The sequence below is a fragment of the Geospiza fortis genome, unplaced genomic scaffold (assembly GCF_000277835.1).
Source record: "Geospiza fortis unplaced genomic scaffold, GeoFor_1.0 scaffold112, whole genome shotgun sequence".
In the NCBI taxonomy this organism is placed as follows: domain Eukaryota; kingdom Metazoa; phylum Chordata; class Aves; order Passeriformes; family Thraupidae; genus Geospiza; species Geospiza fortis.
The window spans coordinates 24,937,392-24,951,572 of record NW_005054298.1 but is presented as its reverse complement, the minus strand read 5'-3'; the positions used below and the strand labels follow the sequence as shown (position 1 = coordinate 24,951,572).

The 14,181-nt window shown below is 42.5% G+C and overlaps 1 protein-coding gene across 1 annotated transcript in view; it reads left to right on the top strand.

Annotated features, from left to right (window-relative positions):
- Window positions 1-14,181, top strand: part of CDK15 (cyclin dependent kinase 15) — a 34,271-nt gene that overhangs the window by 2,620 nt on the left and 17,470 nt on the right. The window contains exons 5-9 of the mRNA XM_031058661.1: window positions 2,581-2,675; window positions 3,463-3,525; window positions 5,517-5,640; window positions 6,209-6,329; window positions 11,274-11,367. Coding sequence (XP_030914521.1) covers window positions 2,581-2,675; window positions 3,463-3,525; window positions 5,517-5,640; window positions 6,209-6,329; window positions 11,274-11,367 — 497 coding nt within the window. The remainder of the gene's footprint in view (window positions 1-2,580; window positions 2,676-3,462; window positions 3,526-5,516; window positions 5,641-6,208; window positions 6,330-11,273; window positions 11,368-14,181) is intronic.

The window sequence follows — 14,181 nt, the reverse complement described above, 5'->3', positions numbered from 1 at the left end:
GTTCACAAGCCTGCTTGACTAAGGCTTCTATTTTCATCTGCTGTACAATCCCAAGAAGACCATAATCTGTTTTCTTCCATGCACAGAAATATGCAACTGCTGTGCCAGTCTGTTTTATGGTATTAGTGAAAGCTATCCATGTAGGATAGACATACATGGAGGTTTTTTTAATTTTAATGCACTTGTGAAACTAGGGTTAATCTTGTGACAGGGATGGAGAATCAGGGACCAGATGTGCCACCTTTCACAGAGCAGCACCAGCACAGAAGGACTCTCATAGCAGTCAACTCAGAATAACGAGAGAGGTCACTGAATCCACTCCAGGTTTATAACTCTAATTAAGACAAGAAAGTTTACAAAGTCCTTAGTCCAATTCTGTGTGAAAGCAGAGACACACCTAAATATGCCTATTTAAAAAATGGCTTGTGTTACATTTCCTATACACTCATTTGCTGTGGTGCTTTTGCTCTGCATTTACACTTGTAGCCCACCAGTAAAATAAGCCTTAAAAGCTTTATCTGCATTGAACTAATGATGCACCAAAGATCAGCACCCCTCTAACATGCTCTACTGGACAGGCTGAGAGTCTTAACTTCATTCATTATGGGAGAAAACAAGGGTGATCCTATGAAGGGTCTGCTTTAAGTAGGTCTTTTGTGCACTGCTGAGCTTTGCAGCATCTGACACCTCAAATTTACAATGTAAGTCAGTAGCAAAAACAAAGCACAAGATTTATTAAGGCTGCACATTCTCTGCTACCCTGGAGGAATGTGCTCCCCTGACAAAGAGACGCTTCACCCCAGGAAGCCCCGCAGAGACAAAATGCGTTTAAAGCTCGGTTCTGGCAGTAGCACCTGACACCCCAGCAGGGGGTTGTAGAAGCAACAAAGTGAGGAGCAGTTCCCAGAAGCCTGATTGAGGCACAGGCGCTGAATCCTCCATTTTACTGTGGACCCTCTGTGCTGCCCCTCTGGAGCAATAATTCTGGTCATATGGAATTTTTGAGCTATCACAGAGTCAGGTTATCATGTTCTGTAGCAGATGGGCTCAAGCCAGAGTATTTTTACTAGATTCATAGGCAAGTGTGAAGCATGTTTAAGGTCCATACTGCTATGCACTGGGAACGTCCTGGTGGTAGCTAAATGGACTAGTATCAGTGGCAGAGGCAGTTTAGCTGCAGCAACACCAAGCTCTGTGCAAGAACTACTTTGCAATCCAGTAGTCGTGCTGAATCAGGCATCCCTTACTGCTCAGTAGTCTCAGAAGTGACACAGGCTTGGGCCACAGCTGTGCCACACAGTGTAACTCTGGCAGTAGGGCTTTTAGAACCAGCTGAGATTGTTACGGTCGCAAAAGGCAAAATGCTAATCCGGTATAAATTTGCTGTGCCTGCATGAAACTCTTCAAATATCTTTTTCAGATTGTGTGAAAAACAAAAAAGCAGCTTTTAATTGTGACCAAAACTCTGCGTCCCACAGCTGGCCCACGCTCTGTATTGTGTGCTTCAGCTAATTCAGCTGAAACAAGATTGTATGCCTGTGCCTTATTTGAATGAAATTTGTAGCACTGCGTGCTCTGACAGCAAACTAATTTGGTTTTAATCAGCAGCAAAAAGTGGGTCTGGAACAGCTCTGAGGCTATTCTGCTATGTCAGAAGCAGAACTAAGATCTCGAGTCAGGGACATCTGCTTTTTCAGGGCTTTGGGGCTTCTCTCTGTGTAGTTTGTGTTCCCTGTTTGTGAACAGCTGGGTCACATTATTCAGTTGTGCCAGTGACCTACAGGCAAAGTAATCCCAGCTTCACCTCTTCCCCACATTCCTCCTCTGTACAGAGTTACTGCTATACTGTCTCACAGCTAAGGTAGCAAATGATTAGCTGTGCACCCTGAGAAGCTGAGTTTCTGCTGAGAAGCTCCTTTCATATGTGTTCTGGCTGGAGCCTGCTCTAACATAGCAAACCCAATGCACAGCCAAAAGGCCCAAAAGGCTGCAGCTCCTGCCTTAGCATAAGTCAGTGCTCTGTGGTCAATATAGGGCCAGGGACTCTTCCAAGTGCTGCCCCCTGCATCACCACACCCTGGATGGGACAAAGCTTGGCAAAGGCATGTCAGGACCTAAGGAGCAGGGACACAAGTTGCAATGATGCTTTCGATAGTTAGGCTGAAAGAAAAGTGTGCCTAAATTTTATAAATACATACAAGTTACTATTCACTCTAACTTCATTCTGCTGCATTCTGGCTCTGGGAGCTCCCAGGTCCTCCCTCTCAGCATTTACCTTTAAAAAATTACATCTCCTCAACTTATAAGCTGACACATGGGAACTGTGAACTGCTACTTCTGACAGAGGCAAGATCCCACCTCTGAGAGGTGGATGGGCTTCTGCCAAGCCTGGAGCACTGATGCTTGCTTCTCTGCAGAGCTGTTCCATCCTCCTTCAGGCTCAGTAGCTGCCACTTCTTACTGAGCTGCCAAGTCTGGACTATTACTCCCCAGTTTTTTATTTTCTCTGCCTTGTTTTGTGCACGATCTCTCTCCACTTCCAGCAGCAGTAAAGTTGATCTTCCTTTTGTGTTTTCCCAGCTTCTCTTCTCAAGTGTTTGAAACATGCCAACATTGTACTGCTTCATGACATTATCCAGACCAAGGAGACACTAACATTTGTCTTTGAGTACATGGTGAGTTCATGTTTTTCTAGCTTCCTGTGGAGCTAGTACTGGGAAGTATTGGGAAGTGGCTGCAGAATGAATTTACTGCTCTATGAGACATCTACAAAGAAACAAGTTGTAATTCTGTAGTGCAGAATGATTGATTTTCCTTCTTGATCTCCTGCTTTCCAGCCATGCAGCCTTACTCTTTTCTTTCTGCATATGCGACAGCTGTATGCAAAAATAATTCCACGTCTTGTGTCCACTGGGGTGACAGACATTATTTATCTCCATTTCTGCCTTGCCAACACAATAAAAGTACTGTTTTTCAGCCACAGCAAGGATAGGAAATAATGATACGAGCTCACATCCCAGCTGGGGTCAGATTTGGCACTGACCCCAGTGGCTTACCATGACCAAGCTGAGTTGCTCTCGTGGGGAGACCAGGATACCAATAAAATTCTCCACTCGAATCTTGATACTTCTCCTGCTTTTGCAAATAGTCAACCAAATGATAAAGAAAATATAGAGGCTATGGCTTCTTATTGCAGCTTTATGGTTAGTTCTGGCACAAGTATGAATTCTGTTAACCAGCAGCTTCAGGTCACAAATGCTGGGTGAGATAACAGGTCAGCCAGGTCCCTGATGTGGCCCAGAACTTAAGCACATGCTTGTGTGCTGCATCAGAGCAGATGTTCACCCAGGTGAAATAGGCAGCTTTATAGGAGTTGCAAATTTTTCCTTTTACAGAAGAGGCATTGTTAGTAGAAGCATTTTACAGCTGAAGCTTTGCCTCAAGTTCTTCTCTTTTATTTAGCACACAGATCTAGCACAGTACATGGGCCAGCATCCTGGAGGACTCCATTCATGCAATGTTATGGTGAGTTCCTTAGAAGACTTGTGTCCCTTAAGGCATGAGGAAGAGTTATTTTCCCCTGTGTATGGTCACTGTAAATTACTTACTAATATTTGTTACATATATGACAAAAACGTGGGAGAAAATCTACCTTTGATAATATAACAAGCTCCCTCTCAGTCTCCAAGCCTTTTTTCAGTTAGCCCCTCTTCCTATTTTCTGAGCCTACAAGCAGGCATTCAGCTTTTGAGAACAATGACATCTTGTGGCAAAGAAACCTATCTCTCACAAATTTTTGTCTTTTTATCGTTACAACACATTATTCATCTCTCTAATTAAAAACTCTCACATTTCACTCTCTTCTCATTTGGAACTATCTTCATATTTGCAGTCATTTAAGTTCCCTTTTGTTTCTCCCATACCTTTGTGATTGACTGGATCTGGACTCAGTCAAATGTACCCTTACTTTATAGATTGATGTTATAATAGTCTCCTGCTCTCCTCTGTATGCATCTTCACATTTAATTAACTTTCAGGACTGCTGCTGTGTACTGGCTTAAGGTTTCAGTGCAGATGTCCTCAGTGAATGCCTGGGCCCTTTTCCTGAGCAGCTTCAGTTAATTTATCTTACAGCTGTCAACAATAACTTTGTATCTTATCAAACTGCCTATTCATCTGGCTTTGTCAGATCTCTCTGAAGTTCCTCACTGTCACTTGTTATCACAACTAATCTAAATACTTCTGTCATCTTCAAATGTTGCCACATTGTTCACATCTTTTTCCAGATAGTTGTTAAGCAACACCAATTCTGATGAAGTTTTTTGGGGCCTCAGATTTTAAACATCCTTAAAGCTCAGCTACATCTGAGATGCAGTGTAGTAGTTTTGGCACAGATCTCAAAGGTTCTGCTACCAGACATGCTCGTAAAGCACGTGGAGCACATGGCTGTAATATGTACTCCCTGGCATTTCTGTGAATAAACACTAGCCAGCTGCTCTGCTTTCCTGTCCGGAATACTCACTGTCAGCAGGCACTGAGCTGCAAATTATTTACTGCTCCTCCAGGAGGGTCATCTAGCTTGCTTCATTTTTGCTGGCAAATGCAGTTTGTTTTTTCTGAGTGATTCCTATGGAATATAAGTATGCAGTATGTTACAGGGACAATTGTCTGATACAAAAATGACCTATGGGTGTCACTGTTTTTCCTCCTCTTAGGTTAAACCTCCGGTGAAAAATATCTTTTCTCTGGTGAAGTCTTATTACTTTTGCTGTGTTTTGTTTCTATCCACTGTCCAGCTTCATACCTTGTTTCAGCCCAACTTATTTTACCCCAGGCTTATTTAGGCTTCCATGATGGTGAGAGTTAGATATTTATTTATTGGCTTCCTTTCTTCCTTGGTTTCCTTCTTCTTTGCTTGCTTCATTCATCATATCTGATTTGCTGTATTTTTAAAATCAGGTCCTCATGTTATCTCCCAGCTTGAAGCCAACAGTTCCCCTTGCCAGGTCAGTCAGTTCCCTGCTCCACTGCTGGCATGTGCAGTGGCCATGGAACCCAGTCAGCTGGTGCCATCTGGCTCAAGGGGGCAAACCTTCAGCTCCTCAGGCTTTCATTTTGTTTGGCTGTGTGTCTTTGTCTCTTTGTCTTGAGCACTGCAACCAGCACAGCTGCTGTTCTGAAAGCTGGGGTCTGTGTTTTGGCAAGCTGACCTCGCTCCTGCAATCAACAGTCCATTTCTAAAGAAAAGTTAAATTTCCAAAATGAGCATTTATGGACCGCAGTTAAACTGCCCTGCTGGCCAAATATTCCACCCTGAAAACCTCAGAAAGCTGTAGGGCAGTCATAACCCACCACAGTTTTCTGCTCCTCAGCCAGCTCCACTCATTTTTGGGATTTTTACTAGTTTCTTACTTGCTTTGTCTCTGCTTTGTTCCAGCGTTCTCCTAAAGTTCAGAGTTAATGTATCAATGCAAAGTCACACAAAATCATTTCAGTTTTTTGTTGGCTTTTTCCAGCTCTTCATGTTCCAGCTTTTGCGTGGCCTGGCTTACATCCACCAACAACACATTCTTCACCGAGATCTGAAACCCCAGAACTTGCTCATCAGTTGCCTCGGTGAGCTCAAATTAGCCGACTTTGGTGAGTCACAGTTTGGATACAGCTGTGTATCTGCTCAGACCAAAGCTGGAACATGCATATAGATCTGTATCCACAGCCAATTAAGGCAGAGAAGCATAACCTTTTCTTGAACTTCAGGAAACTATTTCTGTGGTCAGTCCAGCTTTTCTTGCATTTATACTGATAGGTGCAGGGATTAAACTCATTTAAGTCAGAGCAATTACTGCCATGTAAAACTCGTTCAAGAGAACAAAGAATCAGCCCCTCTCTGTTCAGAAAATAATGTAATGTGTGGAGTCCACAGCAATATGTGACCCAAAAAGCTTTCTTGGCATTGGTTTGGGATAGCTGCTTCAGTCTCAAATGATAAAGCCCTGCAAAACACAGCCTATTACTTGATTTGATCTGCCCCAGATGTATATTCAAGAAACACTTTCTTTGTCAATTGCTTGTAAGCTGCATTGAGATTACTTGTGTTTAAAGAGAAAATGATGTCCTGTTTCCAATTATTATCATCTATGCACTGTGCAGGTAGAAGGACTGTCCTAACATAGCATTTTTTGTTGGTTTGTTGGGGATTTTTTTGCAGGCCTTGCTCGTGCCCAGTCCATCCCCAGACAGACATACTCCTCTGAAGTTGTGACACTCTGGTACCGTCCTCCTGATGTGCTGCTTGGAGCTACAGCTTATTCTTCTGATATAGATATCTGGTACTGACCAATATCAAAGCTCTGGGATTCCCTGTGAAAAAATATTTTTATCTGAATTAAATTAAATCAGCCAAAGTTACACTAGTTACAGTTGTAAGTAGAGGAATTAACACCTCTGAGCAGTAAATTTGTGAGCAGTGTGGAGTTTTGTAGAAGTTTCATAGAGGGTTCATAGAAGTTTTTGGGAATTATGTCACTACATCTCAGTTATGGATTGATACAAACCTCATCTGATAATATTTATGAGAGATATGCATCTTATCTGGTAACATGTATGGAGCATTTTTGTGTCTTGCAACAGAACACTTTTGCTCAATGCAAGTGTACCTATGTAGTCAGCTGAGCCAGTAGGAACTCTCTGCAGAAATGGCTTTGTGTGAAAACAATGGATCCACAACTGCACCATCAATTACTTGGGCCTTGGTAACAGAATGTGGCATTAAAGGGTTTCTCAATGAGTCTGGAGATAGAAAGGTGTCCGAGATTTTAATTATTTCTGTGATATTTTGTCCTTCTTCTCAAAGACCATGCCTCAGATGCAGTCTGTACTTCACTCAGGTGAAGGGCTGTGTCTGTTAAAGCCTTTTTTCCTTATGAGCTCTACCCAAAAATCTTGATGTGTTTGGGAATCAAAAGGAAACAAGCTGCACATTCATAGATGGGAGAGGAGTCTCTGAGAGTTGGCAGAAAACAGCAGAGGATGAAGGCTTTGCAGGGTCTCAGTGGTCTTTTGGGCTGGCTTGGATAGTAGCTGGGCTAACTGTAAGGTTCATCAGTCTTCTGGCTTACTTCTGCACCAGCCTGAGCCCACTTCCAACAACACAGTCCTGACATGCTCATGGACAGTGTGCAGCTCATGAAGTTGCAGGAGAGCTTCCTTAGTCTGGCAATTTTACATCTGTAGATGGTATTGCTGCTTCACCCTTTCTTCAGATCAGTTAATCTTCTGCTTGTACCTGTCCCACCACGATTTACTCTTAACTACTGCAGAGTCAAAGGCTGGGAAGGGGTAGGAGTGCAGCAGGCTGAAGAACATGCAAGATGGCTGGCTAAGTTTACAAACAGCAAAGCTCCAAGTCTTCACAGGCTGTATCTCCTTCCAGAGATCTGCAGCTTATCAGACACTCCAGTGACCTAAGTCTGGAGGGTAGGTCAGGGAAAAGGAAGTTTTTAGATTGTTTACTTCCCTAGGACTGCTGCTAATTTAATTATTTAAAGACTTCTCTAAGGAGGAAAACCTTGCTAAATTCTAATGGCTTCCAGCTGCTAAGCTAGTCTAAATAGTCCTGTCTACTACCCCCACTACCTGTCATTTTTCCCTCCAGACAGTCTCTCAGAAATGTCTGCTGAGTTTGAAGAACATGCCTGCTTAGCAGATTAGAGGGTTTGTATCAGGCATAAGCCTGTTGTTTTTTTTCCCTAAAAGCTGACCCCTGTCCAAAGGCAGCTGTGCACAGAAAGCATGTCATTTCTGCCTGTGCAAAACCAACATCCCCACTGCATAACTGTGCTCTGGTGTAATGAATAGCAATGTAGGAGTGGTGTACAAAGATCCCAGCCCTAGCAGCACAGTGCTCTCCGTCCCACTGAACTACATCCACACTATGGGCACCTTTGTTATAACGCCTCCTTATAATAACAACATTCCAAGTGTTTGCCCTAAAGAAAGATGTCACGCTGAGAGAATAGAGAGTACTTCAGTGAGCTCTATTCAGTAACTTCCTCTAACAAGAGTCATTTATTATCTTGATGTACACTGCATTTAAGTTCAATTTTTGTCTATTAGGAAATAATGTGAATTCACACAGATGTTACTTGTCTATTGGGAAGAAAGGAAAAAAAACCCTATGTCCTTTGGATGCTGCAATTTACATGAAGGCAGGTCAGACTGCCTTTGGTAATGGCATGAGACAGTGGGTGTCAAAGCCTTGGTTTAAAGAAACCAATTATAACAAAATAAAACATTATTGCAATTCATGCATAGTGTGCTTGAGCAGCAATACTGTCAGTAGGAGGCACATGGGAAGTGAATGAGGCCTTGAATAGATGAAGAAAGAGATATAGAAGGAGACTTGGTCGCTCTTGGACTAACTAGAAAAGCTGCTTTTATCCCTCCGTATCTCTTTTCTCTTTCTTTCTCCCTCACTATCTCTTCAGGACTTAAGAAGATTCAATTAAGGGATTTCAGGGAGATTGCACTGCATATCAGAAGGACTTTTTTTTTCTCTTTTTGAAAACCACCAAGTGCTTTATAAACAGCCACATTAATGACTGCAAACATCATGAGTGCCTTAAAATGTCTTTTCAGTCAGTCTTTCCTTGTATAATCTTCCATTAAAAAAAAAGAGAGAAAAAAAAATCACTGTGGTCTTCCCTGGTAGATTCATATAGAATAGGAGTTCACATGCAGTCATTTAACATGGACCTGCTGGGCTCCCTACAGCCTTCTCCTCAGCCTGGTTCACAGTGCCCCACTATGGCAAACTGGGAGATATTGGCTAAGGGCTCCACTGTACAGACCAGGCTTGGTGATGAACAAGAGGAAGGATATATTTCTGGTTAAATATAAAATTGCCATCTCCTAGTGCCAACAAAAACTCCCAAACATGGAGAGGGAACTGTGGGATGCCGTAGAGATATCTTAAATCTTAATCCTGATGAGAATCTTTCCATTGTGTGATGCAGCACTGCAGACTGAGGGCAAAGTGCAGTGTTCCGACCTTCCCCAGGGATTGCAGATGGATATCACTGTACTGTCTGAATCAGCTCTGCTATGCTCCATGAATATCCCTGTAACTTCTCCTACTACTTTAACTGTCACTGTTTTGATTTTTGTGCATATCTGGCACTTGCTAAAATATCATGTCTAGGCTCTTCTCAAAAGACCCCTCCCTCTGCCCTATCTCTTCCTGAGGCAGTTTTATAGAACTGAGACCTGCTGAGAAACTTATAGACTGGAAGGGGTAAGAAGACTTGAGAAATTAATATTAGAGGGGAAAGAAGGAAAAGGGGAAAAGCAAAACAACCCCAGGTCTAAGTATTTAGAAACATTTAAAAGTAAATGCTTTTGAATCATCCTCATAAGAAGGATCCTCATAATGCTGTCAGAGCTGCAACTGTAACTCAGAAGGAAAGCTGAGGCCTCCACTGCAAGGCTAATATGACTACCATTAGTTTCCAAAGTTCCTGCTCTTGCCAGTCTAATGCCCCTTTCTAGCTAGGATATCAGAATGCAAACTGTAGTAGAACATCATCACTTGTTCCAAAAACACAGACAGTTGTTTCTCTTTCCCCTCCAAATCAAGAGTGCCCAAATTGCTTTGACCATGCACAGTTGAACTTGTGCAATGCAATCAGCCGATTACAGCAGCCCCTGGGGTTGCAAAATAGGGTGAGCTATTTGGGCACATCCATCAGCTGTGAAAACAGTCTTGGTATGACACTGGGCTCAGTAGAATCTATCTGTGGGCTCCAAAGTAATGTCTAATCATGTGGTAGTGCTGTGAAACACCAGGACAACTCTATGTTGCAAAAGCTGTGGATTTAAGTTTCGTGATGCCTGGACTCTGTAAGAGGATATTAGACAAGCAAAGAAGCTCATCTCACAAGACTTGCCAAGGTTAGGGTACAGGAAGCTAAGGGAAAGTGCAGCAGAGATGTTTATGAAAACAGTGTTAGATATGGATCTGCAAACAGGCTTGGCACCACCTGGTGTGCAAGGATGACCAAAATAAATACCACAGATGAGCTCCGTGCCAGGGTTTCAACTGACCACAGCCAGGTGGGAAAAGCAACTACAGTATTGCAAAAACAAGGTGCAAAGGGTAACACAGGAGTTACAGATGACCAGAACAGATTACCAGTTATTGCTAAGCACGTGAAAATAATACTTTCAGTGCTTGTAAGACAAAGCTGGGTTTTCAAGAGTTGAGTCTAAAGGACTCAAATATGATATAACCAAAGAAGAATGAGACTGAAACCTGAAGAGTTGCAATGGGGCTTAGTGAAAAGACAGAAAACCTAGGAAAAAAATCGAAGGAAATTATTAAAAAGTAAATGAGTGGAGTTTACACCATATAGTAAGAGATGGGAATAGTTGCAAATAGGCAAGTCTACCTTGATCACAACTATTTCATCATTAATGCCATGAGGACTAGTCCACCTTAGTAAAACAAAGCAATTTGGCAGGTCTTGGGGTTTTTTAAGCTGTCTGGTTTGTTTTGGAGCAAGTGTAGAGCAGGGAATGACATAAAAATAAGAATATTTTAACTTGCTGTTATGACCAGGTTTTTTATGCTATGAAATCTTGCCTTCAGCTTTCCAATGAAGAGCTAATTGCTTCTGAAGGAAAATGGCTATAGTAGTTAGTGCCTCTGAGTTCTCTCTGCATCTAATATATCCTTCAAGCCCATGAAGTGTGTAGTACCTCCCTGTTTATCTTTCCTACTCTAAGTACTCCAATTTTGTACCCTTTTCTCATGGAAAGTCCATCCACAGGCTTCTGCCATGATCCTTTTTTCACATAGTTTGTAACAGGATTAATGGACAGAGACCTGAAACCATTTTTTTGGTACTGGAAAAAAAAGATAGTGCTTAGTGGGCTTCTTTTCCAAGGATATCACCTGTCTTGTCTTGATGGTGAAAAGTGAATTTTTTTTTTTTAGTGGCTGGTGCTGATGAGAAAAAGGAGATGGGAACAGACATGTATGGAACCTTGACCCCTTTGGGTTTTGAAATCCTGGTGGCATGTGAATGTAACTTATCTTTGGTCTGCTCCCGTCCTGTTTTACTTGTGCACTTGTATCAAGATTTCTGCATTTACAAATCAGAATTCCTAAATTTCCATTCCAACAATTATCTCTGCCTCTCTCCCCACCCATCCTAACAATCATATTATATATATATAATTTATGTGAATTAGTTAATACCTTGGGTTTCTTACAGGAGTGCAGGCTGTATATTTGTGGAAATGATCCAGGGTCAGCCAATATTTGCAGCAACTTCTGGTACTCATGAACAGCTGGAGAAGATCTGGGCGGTGAGTAAAATACACTCTGAAATGGAAGAGAAAAAGAATCCATTGCTCCAGCCTAGTTAATTTTGAAGTCCTAAGCATAGCTCCTGTGAGTAGCAGAAATAATTTGGTCTAATCTGCCAAATTCATAGCAGACTTTGTAACCCATTTTATATTTGGCTACTTTCTTACAGACACAGGAGTAAATCAAATGACTTCCTTTTGATGTTTGTCATCTCATCAAAAATTTAAAGCCAATTAAAGTGACATCAAATTGAAAAAGGCATAAAAGGTGTGCAGGTACTGCAAATTCTGTTGCTACTTTTAAAATCCTTTACTTACTGTAGGATACAGACATTGCCTTGAAAATGGCAAGACCCTGAGGTTTGTCAGAGATCCTTCTTCATTTTAACTTGGCACATTTTGTATCCTCCAGTTTATGGTGCGGCTCTAGAGACTGATTTGGCATAATGGAAAGTGTGAAATGACTTTATAAAGATAGTAGTGAGTGAGAGCAACATATTTGGGACCTTCCTAAGTTGTTTTTTCTGCTGGGGAAGCAGCAGCACAGAGCCACATTCTGAGGGCAGGGGGCAGAAGTGAGGCAGTCAGCAGCACTGACAGGTTCTGTGAGCTCCTGGACACTCGGGCTGACCCTGTTACTGACTCAACAGCAAGGTCATCCTAAGCATTCATTTTAGGTCTGCTCTGCCTGGAGAAGAGGAGTCTGAGGGGAGACCTCACTGCAGTCACAACTTCCCTGTGAGGGGAAGAGGAAGGGCAGGCTCTGATCTCTGCTCTGTAGTGACCAGTGACAGCACCAGAGGGAATGGCCTGAAGTCATGTCAGGGGAGGTTTAGGTTGGATATTACAAAAAGGTTCTTCACCCAGAGGGTGGCTGGGCACTGGAACAGGCTCCCCAGGGAAGTGGTCACAGCCAAGACTGCCATAGCTCAAGAAGCTTTTGGACAACACTGCCAAGCACACAATGGAATTCTTGAGGTGTCCTGTGCAGGGCCAGGAATTGGACTCAATGATCCTTTTGGGTCCCTTCCAACTCAGCAGATTCGGTGATTCTATGTCTGCCTTTCACATTTCCTCCCAAGAATTTACTCTTATGCATAGAGTGTTTCTGAAACATGGGTTTCAAAGGAGAAAGTACAGAAAAAATAAAACTCATGAAAATAATGAGAAATTACTTCATAGCCATTAGACTGCCTAAGTCAGATTTTTCCAGCTTAACCACTTCATGCAGAAACACTCTTGCTTGGTAGGGTTTTCCTCTCTGGTTGTAAGTAGAAATGTGATAAAAAGTCAGGTAAGTGCATCCAGTTCTTAGACTTGAGTTCAGTCCATTTAAATAAATGCGTAATTTCTCTTTCATAGAGAGTGGGGGGGAAAAGAATTATTGGTGGGGGGGAAAAAGCCATACTTGGCCAATTAACAAGGTTCAAAGGCAGGGCAGGGTCCAGCTTCTCAGAGTGTGAATGAAGGTTATCCTTACACTTATGTGTCTGAAATCTCTGGATACATTACCTGTGGGTTTGCATTAGAGGGTTATAGCATTATCGTAATTTCTCTGGTATTATAACTAATACCGTGATTAACAGGATTTGTGCCACAGAAGGCAAAAAAACCCTTATTTAAAAATCATGAGGAAGTTTAAAGAGCTATGAAATAATTAGTGCTTTTCACAGGAGGTTTTAGGATATTATACAGCCTGGAATGAGGCTCTGTGTTAGACCAAGATTTCAAAGCTCCTTAGAGGCTTTCAATGTCTAGCATGAGATATTTTGCTGAGTGTGAGGTTCAGAAATGGGGATTCCTACTGTTTTCTCATAGTCAGTTCCTTTCATGTACTACTAGTGGAGGCACCCTGCGCTGGTAGAGAGACCATCTGCATTTGTGGGCATGAGTCTCTATGGCCCAGTATGCTCATCTCCATGTGGGACTGTTGGTTCACACACCATATAGATACATGGTTGGAAAATCCCCATTCTGTGAAATGTGTTTGTCCTGTTGAATCATCAGGACTGACTGGCTGTCATTTTACCAAACATTTTTCTAGAGGCAAGTGCTACCTAAAGCAGTCTCCATCTCCCATCTCTATCCCTGGCTGCTCATTGGTCCTGTGTCACCTCTCACTTGTGCGGCTACATGAACTGGGGACCCTGCAACTTTGTTTTCTCCCTGGCTTACTCGAAATGAGATCAGCTGCTTTGCCCTTCTCATCCTCTGGCTGCACAAACAGTAGCCCTAATGAGCACTGGTACTCATGAAGGCACAGGAGCAGGGCCAAACATGAAGGGAAGGCTGGCAGTGTTGGTTATGGAAGTGTGGCATGAGTGAATGAGAACTCCAGCATCTCCATTTGCTCATGGAGAGCAAGCAAACCTGACCAACTCAAGATCCATGATTCAAATTTTAAGAGGCCGGGCACGGGATTTGCATGCAAAAGCTCCATCTTATTGATTAACATCATGCTGAGAAGGACTTCCTGTGGGCTGGATTAGGCTACAGAATGCCACCAGGGTGCTTCTGCTGCTGAGCCAAACCTTGTGCCAAATGAATGACTACAAGGCTCCTCAACACAAAACATACAATAAGACTTCCCAACAAAATGAAACAAAATCAACTAAGTTGATTCCTTCAGCTAAGTCATCACAGGAGAAGCAAGCAGTTAGAGGGCAGAGAGAAAGAACAATGATTTACACCATCTTAAAGCACTTGCTGAAATACAAGCACTATAAAAATGTTTCTGGCTGAAACTGTTTCTTCCCCATTGGTCTGAACTGACCTGCACCAAGACCTTTCACTATAGAGTGTAGAGAAGTTGTT